Here is a 22,108-nt window from a genome sequence, read left to right on the forward strand (position 1 = left end):
AACTGATTGGCTCAAATGCATTAACAAGGAATGAAATTCTACAAATTAACTTTTAACAAGGCACACCTGTTAATTGAAATGCATTCCATGTGACTACCATATGAAGCTGGTTGAGAGAATGCCAAGAGTGTGAAAAGCTGTCATCAAGACAAAGGGTAGCTACTTTGAAGAATCTCAAATATATTTTGATATGTTTAACACTTTTTTGGTTACTACATGATTCCATATGTGTAATTTCATAGTGTTGATGTCTTCACTATTATTCTACAATGTAGAAAATAGTAAAAAAATAAAGAAAAACCCTTGAATAAGTAGGTGTGTCCAAACTTTTGACTGGTAGTGTACATATACACACAGTGCCGGAAAGTATTAAGACCCCTTGACTTTTTCCACATTTTGTTACTTTACAGCCTTATTCTAAAATGGATTATATGTATTTTGTTTCCTCATCAATCTACACACAGCACCTCATAATGACAAAGCAAAAGCAGGTTTTTAGAAATGTATAAAAAATGCAAACTGATATATCACATTTACATTAGTATTCAGACCTTTTACTCAGTACTTTGTTGAAGCACCTTTGGTAGAAATTAGAGCATTGAGTCTTTGTGGGTATGATGCTATAAGCTTGGCACACCTGTATTTGGGGAGTTTCTCCCATTCAGATCCTCTCAAGCTCTGTCAAGTTGGATGGGGAGCGTTGCTGCACAGCTATTTTCAGGTCTCTCCAGAGATGTTCGATCGGGTTCAAGTCCGGGCTCTGGCTGGGTCACTCAAGGACATTCAGAGACTAGTCCTGAAGCCACTCCTGCGTTGTCTTGGCTGTGTGCTTAGGGTCATTGTCCTGTTGGAAGGTGAACCTTCGCCCCAGTCTGAGGTCCTGAGCACTCTAGAGCCAGTTTCATCATAGCTCTTGATTGTTTTTGCGACTGCACTTGAACAAACTTTCAAAGTTCTTGACATTTTCCAGATTGACACCTTCATGATGGACTATCATTTCTCTTTGCTTATTTGAGCTGTTCTTGACATAATATGGACTTGGTCCTTTCCCAAATAAGGATATCTTCTGTATGTCACCCTACTGATTGGCTCAAACGCATTAAGAAGGAACGAAATTCCACAAAATAACTTAAAAAGGCACACCTGTTAATTGAAATGCATTCCATGTGACTACCTCTTGAAGCTGGTTGAGAGAATGAGTATAAGTAAAATGACATATGTTTGGAACCTTAAACAACTAAACACAACTATACAACAGAAAAATTTTACTTTTGGCCCCCTGTGTTACTTTCATCCTAATTCTCCCCTACATGGCACAATGGCTTATTATGAGAAACCAAGAACCTGAGACATTAATTCACCTGTATCAAAAAAGGCCAACACAATGAGGGCTTAATATTTCCACTTGGCACAGTAATCCAATCAGATACTACGTTACTGACACTAGTTTGTTTGATATGCAGGGCTCGTACAATACCAGTCTGACCCTGGATTTAGCCTCTGGTTACCAATCCTCTATAACGGAAGTACCATAAGCTCTTTGAGATGGTTTCTGATAATAACCCCACCCCCCCACCCCCCCCACCCCCCCACCCCCACACAGCTCTTCCACACATTCTGAATATTATAATATACAGTATAACACAGCAAACACATGGTCACAAGGTCATATTACAGAAATTAGGCTGGTTGCATGTTGAAATGCATCACTGTAAACTAAATCACATGCAAGGCAAATGTCATGCACTGGGAACCATTCAAAAACACTATACCGGTCAGTGATACCACCACAATCATATCCAATGATGTTCAAGAGGCCGTCCTAGCCTATGATACCACCACAATCATATCCAATGATGTTCAAGAGGCCGTCCTAGCCTATGATACCACCACAATCATATCCAATGATGTTCAAGAGGCCGTCCTAGCCTATGATACCACCACAATCATATCCAATGATGTTCAAGAGGCCGCCCTAGCCTATGATACCACCACAATCATATCCAATGATGTTCAAGAGGCCGTCCTAGCCTATGATACCACCACAATCATATCCAATGATGTTCAAGAGGCCGTCCTAGCCTGTGATACCACCACAATCATATCCAATGATGTTCAAGAGGCCGTCCTAGCCTATGACCCTAACTCACAACAACCACATAACAGACAGAAACACAGAGCAACCAAATGTCCCCATTCACTCTACACAGAGGCCATTGTCATGCTGATTGGCTACAATGCTGATTGGTAACAATCCCACTACAAGCCATGATGAACCCCTCCTCATTCATCCCCATTTTACCCAGAGTGCACTGCAGGGGTCAGGCGGAACGAGCAAGCGTACTCCGTGTGAATAGAAGACTTAACTTTTTTCCCCACCTTTACACGTTGGTGGTGGCTGGCTCCACTGGCGCGTGGCCTGGCACTGGGCCCTCGAGGGCCCCTCCATCACATAGCCCATGTTGCAGGAGAAGCTCACCACGTCGTTCAGGTTGAAGCCGTTACCGATGGCCCGCCCGTAGATGGGGCTTCCTGGGTGTCCACAGCTGATAGCTGGGGGGAGAGAGTGATATTGTCATTGAGATTCCATATTGAATCATACTGTATGTGATGTATCGTACAAAAGGGTAACATTCATATGTAATTGATAACAGATAAGGCTAACTTTTGACTTATACAGAACAAAAAATATAAACGCAAACATGCAACAATTTAAAAGATTTTACTGAGTTACAGTTCATATATGGATATCAGTCAATTAAAATAAATAAATGAGGCCCTAATCTATGGATTTCACCACTGGGCTGGGGTGCAGCCATGGATGGATGGGCCTTGAAAGGCATAGGCCCACCCACTTGGCAGCCAGCCCCAACCACTGGGGAGCCAGGCCCAGCCAATCAGAATGAGTTTTTACCCACAAAAGGGCTTTATTACAGACAGAAGTACTCTTCAGTTTATATTTTTGTTCAGTGTAGGTAATAATCCACCGGGTGCTCATTTGTTCAATGCAAAAACATGCCTATTGAGCTTTCAAAGCATAGCTGGACCTTGAAAAGGGAATTTAATCCAGAAATAAACCAGTGGAGCTTGAACGCAGCCCCACATTCACTTACTGTGCCATAGAGTGGACATAACAATCGGTTACCAATGGAACTGTGATATGGCTGTGTGGCTTTGTTATCAATAGGCTAGGGGCTAGACTATCAACAGTTCAGACAGAATGTCTCAATTACAGAACTACAATGAATAGAAGTGGCGTCCCCGTTCAAGTCAATAATGCCATACAATGGATGGACTGGCCATTTTGAGTGTCTCATTCTATTTATATGGTCTCAATCACCTCTCAAACTGATATTCAGGAGGACTAATGGTGAAGGACTGTCATATTGCCGCTTCGTAGACCACTGCCCTGAAGAGTGTCATTCCCCATCAGGTCCCACTGGTCTAAACTCATTGGCCATCTGTCAGCTCACCCGAATGGCTAATCCAATGGATGGCGGCCATTTTCACGCCAATGGCGCAAACCACATTAGTTGTGCTCAATTGCAGGCATTTGCTGAGCGATGCAGAAGTGATGGCTGAGCATACTGTGTAACTGATTATATATCCTCTCTCTAGCTCTGGGGGTGTTTCTCTGTCCGCCTGGGAGGCATGGGTCCTGGGAGGGGAGCAACTGGTGGTTCTGGGGCCTAATATTATATGGGGCCATGGGGACATGATACTAGGAGGGATACTGTAAGCCTGACATTGTGGGACTTTATCAGTGAGAGGGAGACTGTCTGGGACTTATGAAATGAGATAATGTACCAGACTGAGTCAGTGAGGGAGAGAGGGAGAGAGGGAGAGAGGGAGAGAGAGAGAGAGAGAGAGAGAGAGGGAGAGAGGGAGAGAGAGAGAGGGAGAGAGAGAGAGAGGGAGAGAGAGAGAGAGGGAGAGAGAGATAGTTTTTTTTACATTTATTTTTATTTCACCTTTATTTTAACCAGGTAGGCCAGTTGAGAACAAGTTCTCATTTACAACTGTGACCTGGACAAGATCTTTATCAAAGCAGTGAGACACAAACAACAACACAGAGTTACACATAGGATAAACAAACATACAGACAACAACACAGAGTTACACATGGGATAAACAAACATACAGACAACAACACAGAGTTACACATAGGATAAACAAACATACAGACAACAACACAGAGTTACACATAGGATAAACAAACATACAGACAACAACACAGAGTTACACATAGGATAAACAAACATACAGACAACAACACAGAGTTACACATAGGATAAACAAACATACAGACAACAACACAGAGTTACACATGGGATAAACAAACATACAGACAACAACACAGAGTTACACATAGGATAAACAAACATACAGACAACAACACAGAGTTACACATAGGATAAACAAACACACAGACAACAACACAGAGTTACACATAGGATAAACAAACATACAAACAACAACACAGAGTTACACATAGGATAAACAAACATACAGACAACAACACAGAGTTACACATAGGATAAACAAACATACAGACAACAACACAGAGTTACACATAGGATAAACAAACATACAGACAACAACACAGAGTTACACATAGGATAAACAAACATACAGACAACAACACAGAGTTACACATAGGATAAACAAACACACAGACAACAACACAGAGTTACACATAGGATAAACAAACATACAGACAACAACACAGAGTTACACATAGGATAAACAAACATACAGACAACAACACAGAGTTACACATAGGATAAACAAACATACAGACAACAACACAGAGTTACACATAGGATAAACAAACATACAGACAATAACACAGAGTTACACATGGGATAAACAAACATACAGACAACAACACAGAGTTACACATAGGATAAACAAACATACAGACAATAACACAATAGAAAAGTATGGGTGAGTGATTGTGTACTGGTCTGGAAGTCAGTGTGTTAGGCCAGGGATCCTCAAACTGGGATGGTACTGCAGGGGGTCCACAGCCAGATCTCAAAAGATGCATTATTATTATATAATTTTTTACATTTCATATTTTTTTTAAATCAATATTATTAACATCAACAGATTTAACACATTTTAGCAAACAGATTTGTGGAATAAGTTTAGAGCAAAGTTTCCCAACTGGGACACCAGCCAATCAGCTCAGAGCGATTTACATTTAGTAAATCTGTTCCAAAGTATTCCCACACCTAATAGAGTGATATAGTGTACTTGTATGTGATCGTATACAAATGTAAGCAAGGTTTGAAATGATTATGTAAAATTCTTTGTAATTATGTTCCGGCACCCTGACCATCCACTCAATAAAATCATCCTGTGGCTGAATCTAGCTGATGATCCTTGGTATAGACTGTGCTACAATACAATGTAATATTATTCATCTACCATTCTTAACCCTGGGCAACATGGGCCTGGGAGGCTCACAGGGATGTTGGTATCCACAGTACTCCACCAATGATACATTTTTCAACTTAGTAATGGGCTCCCGAGTGGGGCAGGGTCTGAGGCACTGCATCTCAATGCAAGAGGTGTCACTCCAGTCCCTGTTTCAAATCCAGGCAGAATCACATCTGGCTGTGATTGGGAGTCCCATAGGTGCACAATTGGTGCACAATTGGCCCATCGTCATCCGGGGTTGGCAGGGGTAGAACGTGTTTGTAAATGAGAATTCGTTAAACTGAAAAAAAAATACATGTGTTTTTTTGTTATACATAAATGCACTGTGATAAAAAAAATCTCTCCGTCTCATGGTGAAATGTGTAGAATATTAGCATTATGCCGCAACAACAAAAAATACCTCCGCCCCAAGACAAAATATGTAGAATTGCAGGAAATTAGCTTGAAAACATTTTGGTTCGTCTGGCCATCCACTGCCGAAGTCATTGTAAAACAAATTTTATGGTTAAAAAAAAAAATCTTACTCATGTTATGACGAGCTGTTTCGGAACTGTTTTGCTAGCACATTCACAAGGCCAGACGGCCCCAAAAAGTTTGAGTCAATGAGTGAGTGATCGTCTGGAAGTCAGTGTTAAGGTGTGAAGGCCCTAACTCCAAGTGTGTGTGCCCTGCTGATACTTAAAGTGTGTAGGTAACAGCAGGGGTGTGTATATCTGTGTGTATGTGTACATGTGTCACCACACACACAAAAAACAGCCCCACTGTGCTTTTTTTTTCAATGAATGTTTTGACATGTGCAGGAGCACAGAGCAGGACACAGAGCAGACACAGAGCAGACACAGAGCAGACACAGGGCAGACACAGAGCAGACAGAGGGCAGACACAGGGCAGACACAGAGCAGACACAGAGCAGACACAGAGCAGACACAGGGCAGACACAGAGCAGACAGAGAAGACACAGAGCAGACACAGAGCAGACAGAGGGCAGACACAGAGCAGACACAGAGCAGACACAGAGCAGACACAGAGCAGACACAGAGCAGACAGAGGAGACAAAGAGCAGACAGAGAAGACACAGAGCAGACAGAGAAGACACAGAGCAGACACAGAGCAGACACAGAGCAGACACAGAGCAGACACAGGGCAGACACAGGGCAGACACAGAGCAGACACAGGGCAGACACAGAGCAGACACAGAGCATTAATTCCACCTTCTCTTCTCCATTTTGGGGAACTGAGAGTAATCCTTTCCTCTGTCCTCTGTTCTCCAGCCACAACTAGTCCACCACAGTTAACTACTGACCTGTATCCAACTCCAGGCACTTCTTCTCTGCCCTAATGCAGACCATTTAAAAAAAAAAAAATTCTAATGAACTTGATATAACAATGTTACATTTTCAAAGTCATATGGCCTTTTAGTGACGTGAATCGTCAGAGAAAATACATGTTTATGCTTTAATATTTCTCACTGATTCAATGCTGTAGGCATCACACGAAAAGGAGGACAAAAAAAAGAACCGCTGTCAAAATTGTAGTTGAAGCAGCAAGCCACATCTGTCTTTGTCTGCACTGAGGTTTCTCTCAGAGACGCACTGGGCCCAAAACATCTTCCCGGGCCCAACAGACTGACCAAACTATCTTCCTCGAGGCCCCCACACCAGCAATTTATTTTCTTAAGGCCCTCATTATTAGCCAAATTATGATCATTGTTCACAATGGGCTAAAGATGGACCAGCGCATCAGGCATTTGCCCAAACTGCCATTATGGCCAGTCCGTTTCTGGGTTCTCTGTCCTACTAAGCCTATGAAGGATAACCTGAACAGGTGTCAATGTCTGTAGAAAGTGATTCCTCACTTCAGTCTTGTTTTTCTCCTTGTCACCCCTGGCGGGTCCACACATTCCTCATTGCCATCCGCAGCTGCTCTCTCTCCCTCTCCCTCTCCCTCTCCCCCTCCCTCCCTCCCTCCCTCCCTCCCTCCCTCCCTCCCTCCCTCCCTCCCTTTCCCACGTTCTCACAAACAACAGCATTTGCATAATTACAGATGTAATTTGTCTCTCTTTGCAAAGAAGCAATTTCCCCTTCATTTGAGCACTGTCTATAACCAGAATTTAAAACCACATCATTGCACTTTAAAATAGCTGAGCGCAACCTCAAATACATGCACGTGAATGTGGAGTCACAGGCACACACACACACACACACAGACACACACACACACACACGACACACACACACACACACACACACACACACACGACACACACACACACACACACACACACACACACACACACACACACACACACACACACACACACACACACACACACACACACACACCCCCAAGGGGTGAAATAAAATCCTATTTTCCATGCAGAAGTGTTGGCCTAGCTCCATGGTTGATCAGCGAGCCAGAGGCCTAGTCTTTGTGATAGCCAGTTGAGGAGATACGGTTCACTACCATTTCAGTAGGATACAAAGCTAAATGGCCCTGGCCCGCTCATATCTCCAGTAGCTATTTCTGTTTCAAGTGCTGCTAGCTTTACACAGCATAATGTCTTTATAAAAACTCTGGGCATCATCACCACGATTACCACCGGAGAGACAATGTTATCAGACAACAAACGGTTTTCTTATAGCCTAAAGGAAACATATTGTTTCAGACACTATGATCTGATAACAGAATATATAAATATTGTTCTAACCATATAGTTAATAATTATAATAATAATACAGCCTAGACATGTGTCAGGGCTGTGACGTGGTCATGGTGTGTCAGGGCTGTGATATGGTCATGGTGTGTCAGGGCTGTGACGTGGTCATGGTGTGTCAGGGCTGTGACATGGTCAAGGTGTGTCAGGGCTGTGACATGGTCATGGTGTGTCAGGGCTGTGACGTGGTCAAGGTGTGTCAGGGCTGTGACATGGTCATGGTGTGTCAGGGCTGTGACATGGTCATGGTGTGTCAGGGCTGTGACATGGTAAAGGTTTGTCAGGGCTGTGACATGGTAAAGGTGTGTCAGGGCTGTGACGTGGTCAAGGTGTGTCAGGGCTGTGACGTGGTCATGGTGTGTCAGGGCTGTGACATGGTCAAGGTGTGTCAGGGCTGTGACATGGTCATGGTGTGTCAGGGCTGTGACGTGGTCATGGTGTGTCAGGGCTGTGACGTGGTCATGGTGTGTCAGGGCTGTGACATGGTCAAGGTGTGTCAGGGCTGTGACATGGTCATGGTGTGTCAGGGCTGTGACGTGGTCATGGTGTGTCAGGGCTGTGACGTGGTCATGGTGTGTCAGGGCTGTGACATGGTCAAGGTGTGTCAGGGCTGTGACATGGTAAAGGTGTGTCAGGGCTGTGACGTGGTCATGGTGTGTCAGGGCTGTGATGTGGTCATGGTGTGTCAGGGCTGTGATGTGGTCATGGTGTGTCAGGGCTGTGACGTGGTCATGGTGTGTCAGGGCTGTGACATGGTAAAGGTGTGTCAGGGCTGTGACATGGTCATGGTGTGTCAGGGCTGTGAAGTGGTCATGGTGTGTAGGGGCTGTGACGTGGTCATGGTGTGTCAGGGCTGTGACATGGTCATGGTGTGTCAGGGCTGTGACATGGTAAAGGTGTGTTAGGGCTGTGACGTGGTCAAGGTGTGTCAGGGCTGTGACGTGGTCATGGTGTGTCAGGGCTGTGACATGGTCATGGTGTGTCAGGGCTGTGACATGGTAAAGGTGTGTCAGGGCTGTGACATGGTAAAGGTGTGTCAGCGCTGTGACATGGTCATGGTGTGTCAGGGCTGTGATGTGGTCATGGTGTGTCAGGGCTGTGATGTGGTAAAGGTGTGTCAGGGCTGTGACGTGGTCATGGTGTGTCAGGGCTGTGACATGGTCAAGGTGTGTCAGGGCTGTGACATGGTAAAGGTGTGTCAGGGCTGTGACATGGTAAAGGTGTGTCAGGACTGTGACATGGCCATGGTGTGTCAGGGCTGTGACGTGGTCATGGTGTGTCAGGGCTGTGACATGGTAAAGGTGTGTCAGGGCTGTGATGTGGTAAAGGTGTGTCAGGGCTGTGACATGGTCAAGGTGTGTCAGGGCTGTGACATGGTCAAGGTGTGTCAGGGCTGTGACATGGTCATGGTGTGTCAGGGCTGTGACATGGTAAAGGTGTGTCAGGGCTGTGACATGGTCAAGGTGTGTCAGGGCTGTGATGTGGTAAAGGTGTGTCAGGGCTGTGACATGGTAAAGGTGTGTCAGGGCTGTGACATGGTCATGGTGTGTCAGGGCTGTGACATGGTCATGGTGTGTCAGGGCTGTGACATGGTAAAGGTGTGTCAGGGCTGTGATGTGGTAAAGGTGTGTCAGGGCTGTGACATGGTAAAGGTGTGTCAGGGCTGTGACATGGTAAAGGTGTGTCAGGGCTGTGACATGGTAAAGGTATGTCAGGGCTGTGACATGGTAAAGGTGTGTCAGGGCTGTGATGTGGTCATGGTGTGTCAGGGCTGTGACATGGTCATGGTGTGTTAGGGCTGTGACATGGTCATGGTGTGTCAGGGCTGTGACATGGTAAAGGTGTGTCAGGGCGGTGACATGGTAAAGGTGTGTCAGGGCTGTGACATGGTAAAGGTGTGTCAGGGCTGTGACGTGGTCATGGTGTGTCAGGGCTGTGACATGGTCATGGTGTGTCATGGCTGTGACTTGGTCATGGTGTGTCAGGGCTGTGACATGGTAAAGGTGTGTCAGGGCTGTGACATGGTCAAGGTGTGTCAGGGCTGTGACATGGTAAAGGTGTGTCAGGGCTGTGATGTGGTCATGGTGTGTCAGGGCTGTGACATGGTCATGGTGTGTTAGGGCTGTGACATGGTCATGGTGTGTCAGGGCTGTGACATGGTAAAGGTGTGTCAGGGCGGTGACATGGTAAAGGTGTGTCAGGGCTGTGACATGGTAAAGGTGTGTCAGGGCTGTGACGTGGTCATGGTGTGTCAGGGCTGTGACATGGTCATGGTGTGTCATGGCTGTGACTTGGTCATGGTGTGTCAGGGCTGTGACATGGTAAAGGTGTGTCAGGGCTGTGACATGGTCAAGGTGTGTCAGGGCTGTGACATGGTAAAGGTGTGTCAGGGCTGTGATGTGGTCATGGTGTGTCAGGGCTGTGACATGGTCATGGTGTGTTAGGGCTGTGACATGGTCATGGTGTGTCAGGGCTGTGACATGGTAAAGGTGTGTCAGGGCGGTGACATGGTAAAGGTGTGTCAGGGCTGTGACATGGTAAAGGTGTGTCAGGGCTGTGACGTGGTCATGGTGTGTCAGGGCTGTGACATGGTCATGGTGTGTCATGGCTGTGACTTGGTCATGGTGTGTCAGGGCTGTGACATGGTAAAGGTGTGTCAGGGCTGTGACATGGTCAAGGTGTGTCAGGGCTGTGACGTGGTAAAGGTGTGTCAGGGCTGTGACGTGGTCAAGGTGTGTCAGGGCTGTGACGTGGTCATGGTGTGTCAGGGCTGTGATGTGGTCATGGTGTGTCAGGGCTGTGATGTGGTCATGGTGTGTCAGGGCTGTGACATGGTAAAGGTGTGTCAGGGCTGTGACATGGTAAAGGTGTGTCAGGGCTGTGACATGGTCATGGTGTGTCAGGGCTGTGATGTGGTCATGGTGTGTCAGGACTGTGATGTGGTAAAGGTGTGTCAGGGCTGTGACGTGGTCATGGTGTGTCAGGGCTGTGACATGGTAAAGGTGTGTCAGGGCTGTGACATGGTAAAGGTGTGTCAGGGCTGTGACATGGTCATGGTGTGTCAGGGCTGTGACGTGGTCATGGTGTGTCAGGGCTGTGACATGGTAAAGGTGTGTCAGGGCTGTGATGTGGTAAAGGTGTGTCAGGGCTGTGACATGGTCAAGGTGTGTCAGGGCTGTGATGTGGTAAAGGTGTGTCAGAGCTGTGACATGGTAAAGGTGTGTCAGGGCTGTGACATGGTCATGGTGTGTCAGGGCTGTGACATGGTCATGGTGTGTCAGGGCTGTGACATGGTAAAGGTGTGTCAGGGCTGTGACATGGTAAAGGTGTGTCAGGGCTGTGACATGGTCATGGTGTGTCAGGGCTGTGACATGGTAAAGGTGTGTCAGGGCTGTGATGTGGTAAAGGTGTGTCAGGGCTGTGACATGGTCAAGGTGTGTCAGGGCTGTGATGTGGTCATGGTGTGTCAGGGCTGTGACATGGTCAAGGTGTGTCAGGGCTGTGATGTGGTAAAGGTGTGTCAGGGCTGTGACATGGTAAAGGTGTGTCAGGGCTGTGACATGGTCATGGTGTGTCAGGGCTGTGACATGGTCATGGTGTGTCAGGGCTGTGACATGGTAAAGGTGTGTCAGGGCTGTGATGTGGTAAAGGTGTGTCAGGGCTGTGACATGGTAAAGGTGTGTCAGGGCTGTGACATGGTAAAGGTGTGTCAGGGCTGTGACATGGTAAAGGTGTGTCAGGGCTGTGACACGGTAAAGGTGTGTCAGGGCTGTGATGTGGTCATGGTGTGTCAGGGCTGTGACATGGTCATGGTGTGTCAGGGCTGTGACATGGTCAAGGTGTGTCAGGGCTGTGATGTGGTCATGGTGTGTCAGGGTTGTGACGTGGTAAAGGTGTGTCAGGGCTGTGACATGGTAAAGGTGTATCAGGGCTGTGACATGGTAAAGGTGTGGCAGGGCTGTGACATGGTCATGGTGTGTCAGGGCTGTGACATGGTAAAGGTTTGTCAGGGCTGTGACATGGTAAAAGTGTGTCAGGGCTGTGATGTGGGCATGGTGTGTCAGGGCTGTGACATGGTAAAGGTGTGTCAGGGCTGTGATGTGGTAAAGGTGTGTCAGGGCTGTGACATGGTCAAGGTGTGTCAGGGCTGTGATGTGGTCATGGTGTGTCAGGGCTGTGACGTGGTCATGGTGTGTCAGGGCTGTGACATGGTCAAGGTGTGTCAGGGCTGTGATGTGGTAAAGGTGTGTCAGGGCTGTGACGTGGTAAAGGTGTGTCAGGGCTGTGATGTGGTCATGGTGTGTCAGGGCTGTGACGTGGTCATGGTGTGTCAGGGCTGTGACATGGTAAAGGTGTGTCAGGGCTGTGATGTGGTCATGGTGTGTCAGGGCTGTGACGTGGTCATGGTGTGTCAGGGCTGTGACGTGGTAAAGGTGACATGGAATAGAGTGAAGGTGCCCCTAGACACTGATCTTGGGTCAGTTTAGCATTTTCCCCATGAATGCTTAACAATTTTGGGAGGGGAAGCTGATCCTAGATCTGTACCGAGGGAAAACGTCACCCCAGAGTGATCACCTTCAGGTCCGCAAAAACAGTACAGTGGTGTTGTGTTCCGTCTGTTTATCTCTAGATCACAGGAAACAGGGGATTTGCATTGTCTGTCTTTCACACACACCACTGTTGCCTCGCTGCGTTAAATGGAGAAAGAATAGTTTCCTCAGGCAAACCTGGAAGATGTATCTATTTGAAGACACTGTAGACTATCACATGCAGTCTGCCCACCAACCCCATATGACTAATACCTTCTATGACATCTACTGCTTGAGTCATTCTATCTAGATTAGTAACGCTATAAAACACAACAAGATAAATAACTGTCCGTAAGAGTCATCATTCGAAATGTTATTTTCAGCTCCAGTAAAAACGAGCAAATAGGGAAGGCTCCTTGTGTGTGAGCGCAGAGAGAAGGAAGATAATGTTGAATATGTCAGGGTCTTTGTGAACTGCAGGGGGCGCTCAGGAGTGCTACTCGACTCGTCAGCCTAGAGACAGCATAATGACGCAGCGTGGTGACTCCCTTCTTCCTTTTGCATTCTAAAGCAGTGCTATTAGTCAACTGTGTCCTTACAAAAAAGTCTGAGCTGACACTCACCCAAAAGTGTTTGCAGAGGTGTGAAGAAGACTCTACTATGTTTACCATTACATTTTTGGGAGAATATATAGTGACAACTGTGTTGTCATGAAAAATCATGAACCACAAAAAATGAATCAAGCACAGGAAGTTGGTGGCACCTTAATTGGAGAGGACGGGCTTGTGGTAATGGCTGGAGTGGATTAACTGGAATGGTATCAAATACATTAAACACATTGTTTCCAAATTCTTATTTACAATGATGGCCTACTAAAAGGCAAAAGGCCTCCTACAGGGATGGGGACTGGGATTAAAAATGTAAAATAAAAATATAGGACAACACACACATCATGACAAGAGAGACATCACAACAACACATAAAGAGAGACTTAAATGATGTCTCTGAATCAGGGTTAGTTTGGCAGCTGGGGTGAAAGAGGAGCGATTATGATAGAGGAAACCAAGTCTACATTTAACTTTAGCCTGCAGCTTTGGTATGTGCTGTAAGGAGGACAGTGCACCGTCAAGCCATACTTCGAAGTACTTGTATGAGGTGACTACCTCAAGCTCTAAACCCTCAGAGGTAGTAATCACACCAGTGGGGATAGGGTCATTCTTCTTACCAAAACACATCACCTTTGTTTTGGAGGTGTTCAGAACAAGGTTAAGGGCAGAGAAAGCTTGTTGGACACTAAGAAAGCTTTATTGTAGAGCTTTTAACACAAAAGCCGGGGAGGGGCCAGCTGAGTAGAAGACTGTATCATCTGGATATAATTGGATGAGAGAGCTTCCTACTGCCTGAGCTATGTTGTTGATGTATATTGAGAAGCGCATGGGGCCTAGGATCGAGCCTTGGGGTACACCCTTGGTGACAGGCAGTGGCTGAGACAGCAGATGTTCTGACTTTATACACTGCACTCTTTGAGAGAGTTAGTTAGCAAACCAGGCCGAAGACCCCTCAGAGACACCAATACTCCTTAGCCGGCCCACAAGAATGGAATGGTTTATCGTATCAAAAGCTTTGGCCAAGTCGATACAAATGTGAGTGTGTCAGAGAGAGAGAAAGAGAGAGATAAAAGATGGACTACTCACACACGCAGGAAGGCAGCTGTCCGGACCAGTTGTGGTCCTGCAGACAGATCCGCACAGAGGGGCCGATGAGGCGGAAGCCTGGGATGCACTGGTACACTACCGTCTCTCTGTACCCAAAGTTCTCCCCGATCACCTGGCCGTTCACTATGGTCTCCGGAATACCACAGTGGCCCGCTGGAGAGGAACACAAAAACAATAGTTAGAGGAGGGAGAGGAGAGAGAGAGAGAGCAAGAGAAGAGAGAGGGGGGGAGAGAGATAGGCAAACAGAGAGAAAGGGGGAGAGAGAGAGAGCGAAGGCGAAAGAGAATCAGGGAGAGAAAGAGAGAGCGAAAGAGAGTCAGAGAGAGAGACGATGTTATGTTTACTGTTAATTTGTACTGTTAATTTCACTTGTGTTTATTATCTATTTCACTTGCTTTGGCAATGTTAACATATGTTTCCCATGCCAATAAAGCCCTTAAATGGACTTGAAATTGAAATTGAATTGAGAGAGAGAGGGGAGAGGGGAGAGGGGAGAGAGAGGGGAGAGTTAGGTGGAGGAGGGAGAACGAGAAGTCTTGTAATGTACCGTACAGTCCTGTTCTTCGAAGGTTACAGACAGAGTACAGTATTGAGATGCTAATTTAATCAGTCAGGTCGCAGAGATATTTTTAGTCCACAGACATGTGTCAGAGAAAAGATGGAAGCCCAAAATAGACAGTTGTCCCTGCTTCCACAGACTTGGCATCAGCAGACAAAAAAGTTAGACTGTAAAGCTATTTTAACACATTAGAAAGATGTTCCTTAGAGGTGGAGACTTAAAATAACTCTACAACAACAAAAACATTGTTAGGGCAATAGATACTGTAGCCTACATTTCACAGACAGACAACACAATGTGGGTAATGGTTCTTCGTTCTTAATAATCTTAACATTCTCTCAGAGTCTGGAGAATGACTTGGTTGTTTTACACAAAGACAGAGAACAGAGATGTGGGGAACACATAGGTTGTTTTACCCAAGCAGCGCGTCTCCTGTCCACTCCACAGTCCAGAGGGGAGGCATTCTCTCACGGTAGAGCCCACCAGCATGAACCCTGCATCACACATGAAGATGGCGGTCGCCCCGAAGGTCATCTGTGTACCAATCTTCTTCCCATTGGGCGGGCCAGGGAGGTCTCCACAGGAAATGACTGTGACACAGACAATACAATAACAGAGACATCATCTCCCAGCTCACAAACCATAAACAAACATAAACAAACATATGAGAGATATTGTCTCAAAGCACTCTCAGAGTTGAGTATAACAATTATTTGAATTCTTGGTTAATAAATAAGACACAGGCTGATCCCTTACAGTTCCAATGGTAATTCAATCGGAGCGATTTTTGCCAAGTTTGAATTGATCTGTCAACTGTTTCTGTGATATTTGTAAGTGAAGGTGAGTCATATTATTTTGTATTTGGGATCCTTGGAACAGGAGAGGAGACGAGCTAGGGGAGAGGAGAGAGGAGGTGCAGAGAGGAGAGGAGAGGAGAGAGGAGGACAGGAGGGAGGGGAGAGGAAGGAGTGGAGAGGAGAAGGGAAGGGAGGAGGGACAGGAGAGGAGAAGGGAGAGAAGAGAGGAAGAATTGAATGGAGGTAAAGGGTGGGGAGAGAGGAGAGGAGGTAAAGGGAGAGGAGAGTGGAGAGTGGAGGTAAAGGGAGAGGAGGTAATGGGATATGAGGTAAAGGTAGAGGAGAGGAGGTAAAGGGAGAGGAGAGGAGGTAAAGGGAGAGGAGAGGAGGTAAAGGGATAGGATAAGTGATAAAGGGAGAGGATAAGTGATAAAGGGAGAGGAGAGGAGGTAAAGGGAGAGGAGAGGAGGTAAAGGGAGAGGAGGTAAAGGGGGAGGAGAAGTGATAAAGGGAGAGGAGAGGATGTAAAGGGAGAGGAGAGGAGGTAAAGGAAGAGGAGAAGTGAAAGGGAGAGGACAGGAGGTAAATGGAGAGGAGCGTGGAGGTAAAGGGAGAGGAGGTAAAGGGATAGGAGGTAAATGGAGAGGAGAAGTGATAAAGGGAGAGGAGAGGAGGTAAAGGGAGAGGAGAGGTGGTAAAGTGAGAGGAGAGGAGGTAAAGGGAGAGGAGAAGTGATAAAAGGAGAGAAGAGGAGGTAAAGGGAGAGGAGAAGTGATAAAGGGAGAGGAGAGGAGGTAAATGAAGAGGAGAAGTGATAAAGGGAGAGGAGAGGAGGTAAAGGGAGAGGAGGTAAAGTGATATGAGGTAAAAGGAGAGGAGAGGAGGCAAATGGAGAGGAGAAGTGATAAAGGGAGAGGAGAGGAGGTAAAGAGAGAGGAGAGGTGGTAAAGGGAGAGGAGAGGAGGTAAAGGGGGAGGAGAAGTGATAAAGGGAGAGTAGAGGAGGTAAAGAGAGAGGAGAGGAGGTAAAGAGAGAGGAGAGGAGGTAAAGGGAGAGGATAAGTGATAAAGGGAGAGGAGAGGAAGTAAATGGAGAGGAGAGTGGAGGTAAAGGGAGAGGAGGTAAAGGGATAGGAGGTAAATGGAGAGGAGAGGAGGTAAATGGAGAGGAGGTAAAGGGAGAGGAGAGGAGGTAAATGAAGAGGATAGTGGAGGTAAAGGGAGAGGAGGTAAAGGGATAGGAGGTAAATGGAGAGGAGAGGAGGCAAATTGAGAGGAGAAGTGATAAAGGGAGAGGAGAGGAGGTAAAGAGAGAGGAGAGGAGGTAAAGGGAGAGGAGAGGAGGTAAAGGGGGAGGAGAAGTGATAAAGGGAGAGGAGAGGAGGTAAAGGGAGAGGAGAGGAGGTAAAGGGAGAGGAGAGGAGGTAAAGGGAGAGGAGAAGTGATAAAGGGAGAGGAGAGGAGGTAAAGGGAGAGGAGAGTGGAGGTAAAGGGAGATTATGTAAAGGGATAGGAGAAGTGATAAAGTGAGAGGAGAGGAGGTAAATGGAGAGGAGAGGAGGTAAAGGGAGGGGAAATGAGGTAAAGGGAGGGGAAAGGAGGTAAAGGGAGAGTAGAGGTGGTAAAGGGAGAGGAGGTAAAGGAAGAGGAGAGGAGGTGAAGGGAGCAGAAAAGTGGTAAATGGAGAGGAGAGGAGGTAAAGGGAGAGGAGGTAAAGGGAGAGTGGAGGTGGTAAAGTGAGAGGAGGTAAAGGGAGAGGAGAGAGGTAAAGGGAGAGGAGAGGAGGTAAAGGAAGATGAGAGGAGGTAAAGGGAGAGGAGAGGAGGTAAAGAGAGAGGAGAGGAGGTAAAGGGAGAGCAGAAGTGGTAAAGGGAGAGGAGAGTGGAGGTAAAGGGAGAGTAGATGGGTAAAGGAAGAGGAGAAGTGGTAAAGGGAGAGGAGAGGAGGTAAAGGAAGAGGAGAGGAGGTAAAGGGAGAGGAGAGTGGAGGTAAAGGGAGAGTAGAGGGGTAAAGGAAGAGGAGAAGTGGTAAAGGGAGAGGAGAGGAGGTAAAGGAAGAGGGGAGGAGGTAAAGGGAGAGGAGAAGTGGTAAAGGGAGAGGAGAGGAGGTAAAGGAAGAGGAGAGGAGGTAAAGGGAGAGGAGAAGTGGTAAAGGGAGAGGAGAGGAGGTAAAGGAAGAGGAGAGGAGGTAAAGGGAGAGGAGAAGTGGTAAAGGGAGAGGAGAGGAGGTAAAGAGAGAGGAGAGGAGGTAAAGGGAGAGGAGAAGTGGTAAAGGGAGAGGAGAGGAGGTAAAGGAAGAGGAGAGGAGGTAAAGGGAGAGGAGAAGTGGTAAAGGGAGAGGAGAGGAGGTAAAGGGAGGTTGGAGGTGGCCTGGGGATTCTGTTTGTTTATTTTCTGTTTTGGGAAAATTGAAACCATAAAAATCTATATGATCAAGTCTAGTGCATTCACTATCCTCCCACATCCACATCCAAGCACACCTGATCCTGATACTACTTTTAATGAACATCTCAAAGACGTCTCTATCCACCTATCTATCTCATTATTGAATATTTGGGGTAAAAATATCACATTTCGATCTTAGGATTCTGCCCAAGGTTGGACAGACATTCAACACTCCCTAGGGCAGACTGTAGCAAAATGTAGCAAACATGTGTAAAGTTACATTTGCTAAGTCAAATTGCTAATCATTACATAGACATGCAATACACCTTAGGCACACAGCATAAACACAACCTAAACACAACAGGCTTCTGACATGGAGATGTCCGCCTTTTACTCACTCTGACAGTGAGGCCTTTCATTCCTCCAACTCCACACGCCGTTGGTCGTGCACTGGATGTGGGCGGGGCCTAGACGGTAGTAGCCCGGGTCACAGTTGAAGATAATCTTGGTCCTGTACTCATAGTGGGAGCCGTTCACGATCTTCCACCTCCCGTGTTCCAGAGAGAAGGAGCCGATGCTTGGACACACCACCACTGTCACACAGAAACACACGCACACCCAGGTTCACAGGCACAGTCACACGAGCGTGTACGCGCACACACAGCAGGCATTATTATCCAGAGCGACTTACTGGCAGAAGATAATTGGCATAACCTCAGATTTCTTCCCACACAGTTCTCCATTACAATTGTATTATTTTCTGTGTTAACTGTTGACCTCCATTTGCGCTGCTTTGTGAGGCAGCCAGGCATTGTAAACAGTCATCTTAAGGGGAAATAACTTCATGTTTTGGCAAAATACAGACTAATAAATAAGTGAGGGATTGCCTTCGAGGGGGGAACTTATTTTACTAGGGAAGTAATTGACCTCATGGGAGCTGTGAGGGGAACGCACAAACACACACACACACTCTCACACACTGACACACACAATTACAATCACGCATACAGACAAATATACTCTCTACCCCTGCTTCACTTGTCCTAGCTGCTGGACTAACCTCCTAGCCTAACATTAGCTATCTGGGCAGCGCGCACAAATGCCCTCATACACCCCCCCATTAGCTTCCTAGCCTAATGTTAGCTACCTGAACAACGAGGGATCTTGTTGTGGTTGCTCCATGTGCCGTCCGGTTGGCAGACGGCGCTGGTCAGCTCTTTGGAGGACAGGCGGTAGCCGTCATTGCAGAAGTAGGTCACGTGTGTGCCCACTGAGTAGTCCACCGTTAGCACTCCTCCATTCAACGGTGCCTTAGGCACCCCGCAGGACACCGCTGCCATGGGGGAGACCAGGGGAGAGGTGGGGAGAGGAGGAGGAGGGGCGCCCAGGGGAGGAGGAGGGGCGAGGAGGGGAGACCAGGGGAGGAGGAGGGGCGAGGAGGGGAGACCAGGGGAGGAGGATGGGAGAGGAGGAGAAGAGGAGGGGAGAGCAGGGGAGGAGGATGGGAGAGGAGGATGGGAGACCAGGGGAAAGGGAGGGGAGACCAGGGGAGAGGAGGAGAGACCAGGAGAGGAGGAGGGTAGACCAGGAGAGGAGGATGGGAGAGGAGGAGAAGAGGAGGGGAGACCAGGGGAGGAGGATGGGAGAGGAGGAGGGGCGAGGAGGGGAGACCAGGGGAGGAGGATGGGAGAGGAGGATGGGAGACCAGGGGAAAGGGAGCGTAGACCAGGGGAGAGGAGGAGAGACCAGGAGAGGAGGAGGGGAGACCAGGAGAGGAGAAGAGACCAGAGGAGGGGAGACCAGAGGAGTGGAGACCAGGGGAGGAGGAGGATACAGGAGGAGAGGAAGAGAGGAGAGTCAGCACTTATTCTGCTCAAAGGAATTACACTCAGGGTTATTTATCAAAGGAATTTTACTCAGGGTTATTGCACTCTTCACACCACGCCCTCAAATCAGTCTCACACACAGAGATAAACTCACACATACAGAGGACTCAAGTAACACACACACCAACAGTACACAACTCACACAAGGAGATCAACACAAACCGTTTCAACACAAAGGCCTGCTGACGACATTGGTCAGAGAGATAAAGTAACAATGCTCACTCAAAGACCCACTGACTATACCACTATTAACAGACTGTCAGTACAGTGAGGAACATTGATTCTGCTTCCACATATTCTTCTAACACACAGAGACCATATAATGATACTGATTCTCTTCCTGTTCATTCATCTTCTAACACACAGAGACCATATACTGATACTGATTATCTTCCTGTTCATTCATCTTCTAACACACAGATACCATATAATGATACTGATTCTCTTCCTGTTCATTCATCTTCTAACACACAGAGACCATATACGGATACTGATTATCTTCCTGTTCATTTGTCTTCTAACACAGAGACCATATAATGATACTGATCTGATTCTTGAAAAATACTGATTATCTTCCTGTTCATTTGTCTTCTAACACAGAGACCATACAATGACACAGAGACAGCATGTTAGGAATTTTATGAATAATGACTAAACAATATCTACATTTTAAATAGAACCATAACTAATTAAACTCTACTATGTTTTATTATATCTGATTAATAATGTTAATTCATAAGTGAGGGATTGTGGAGCATTAAATCAAGGGGTAATTAAATAAAATAAATACCATTCCAGCCAGGTTGGAGAGGACTGGAATTGTGGGTTTTTAAGTAAGCAGAAAGGGTCGTTAACCTATGGTTGAACCGACTCAACTTAGCTCTGGGATGTTTAGATAAGGCAGTGTGTGTTTTCTTAGGTTTTCCATTAGCTGGAACTGTCTGCTAAATGGTGATGGATGAAGACTTCAGAAGTTTTAATCTCGATTTAACTGTGTGTCTGGAGTGAGAGCGAGAAGGGGCGGGAATAAACTTTTGAACTGTTGGGAGAAAGGACAATTTGTAACCTATGACGTCATATTTTGTATATAAACTGTTTATTCGTGGTTACATGGCAGCGCGCTCCGAGAACAAATACTATTATATAATTTTGATAAGACTGGTCTCTGTCTATTTTATGCAAATAGGAATCTTACAAATTCTTATAAAATAGACTGAGTGATTTAATAAATGTATAATTAATAGGAATGATGAAATTCCAGTGACACAGCATTGAGACAATTTTGACATAAACACGCTGCTCACTCAACCCGCACTAACTATCTACTGACAAAGTAGTGCCCACTCAATCTTTACACAGCGACAAAGGATCACCTTATACCAACTGATTTACAGAGACACAGAAAAACATTTTTGACAGAGATAAAGAAACCAAAACCAACACACAGACAAGGTTGAAAGGAAAATAACTTCGTCACAGTCCCCTTTCAAGCAGAGGTGGAAGTGTAGGAGTTATTTTAGTTTTTCCACCGTGTAGATGGGGGGCAGGGACCTTCTTCTAAACACACAAACAAACCAGAAATTGTGTCTGTAGACACTGAGCGTACAAACATTAGGAACACCTCTATGTCACTCAGTGTATGTCGGAAGTCATTCTGAATAAGGTGGATGGCATCATTTCTTCCTGCTATAACAATAGGTATATTGTTGTGGGAAAAGCTGGAGAAGTGAATTATAATTATAAAGTGAAGAGTAAGCAAAAACAAAACAGAGGCTTTGAGGAGATTATAACTATGCTGTGTGTGTGTATGTACGTGTATGTGTGTGTGTGTGTGTGTGTGTGTGTGCTCTCTGCTAAGGAAAATGTGAATATACTTTCTGGTGATTGTCACTCCTACAGTTTTACATAAGGTTTTAGCTAACAGAATATGATTAGACCCATCCTTATATTTCCTCTCTCTTTCTCTCCAATCCGTTTGGAACACTACTGAGGCGGCGTCTCAATTGGCTTCCTATTCCCCTACCTTTGTTGTACTTTACCGATAAAGCTCTGCTCAAAAGTAGTGCACATTAGGTATTTT

General features: G+C 46.3%; 1 protein-coding gene across 1 annotated transcript in view; it reads right to left on the reverse strand.

The window, feature by feature from the left end:
• The window catches only part of csmd3b (CUB and Sushi multiple domains 3b), an 826,488-nt gene that overhangs the window by 81,373 nt on the left and 723,007 nt on the right, over window positions 1–22,108 (reverse strand). The window contains exons 50-54 of the mRNA XM_036953488.1: window positions 19,290–19,475; window positions 18,541–18,735; window positions 15,379–15,552; window positions 14,382–14,555; window positions 2,380–2,553 (exon numbers count right to left, since the gene is read on the reverse strand). Of these exons, the coding sequence (XP_036809383.1) occupies window positions 2,380–2,553; window positions 14,382–14,555; window positions 15,379–15,552; window positions 18,541–18,735; window positions 19,290–19,475 (903 nt within the window). The remainder of the gene's footprint in view (window positions 1–2,379; window positions 2,554–14,381; window positions 14,556–15,378; window positions 15,553–18,540; window positions 18,736–19,289; window positions 19,476–22,108) is intronic.

The sequence above is a fragment of the Oncorhynchus mykiss genome, chromosome 18 (assembly GCF_013265735.2).
Source record: "Oncorhynchus mykiss isolate Arlee chromosome 18, USDA_OmykA_1.1, whole genome shotgun sequence".
NCBI classification, from domain to species: domain Eukaryota; kingdom Metazoa; phylum Chordata; class Actinopteri; order Salmoniformes; family Salmonidae; genus Oncorhynchus; species Oncorhynchus mykiss.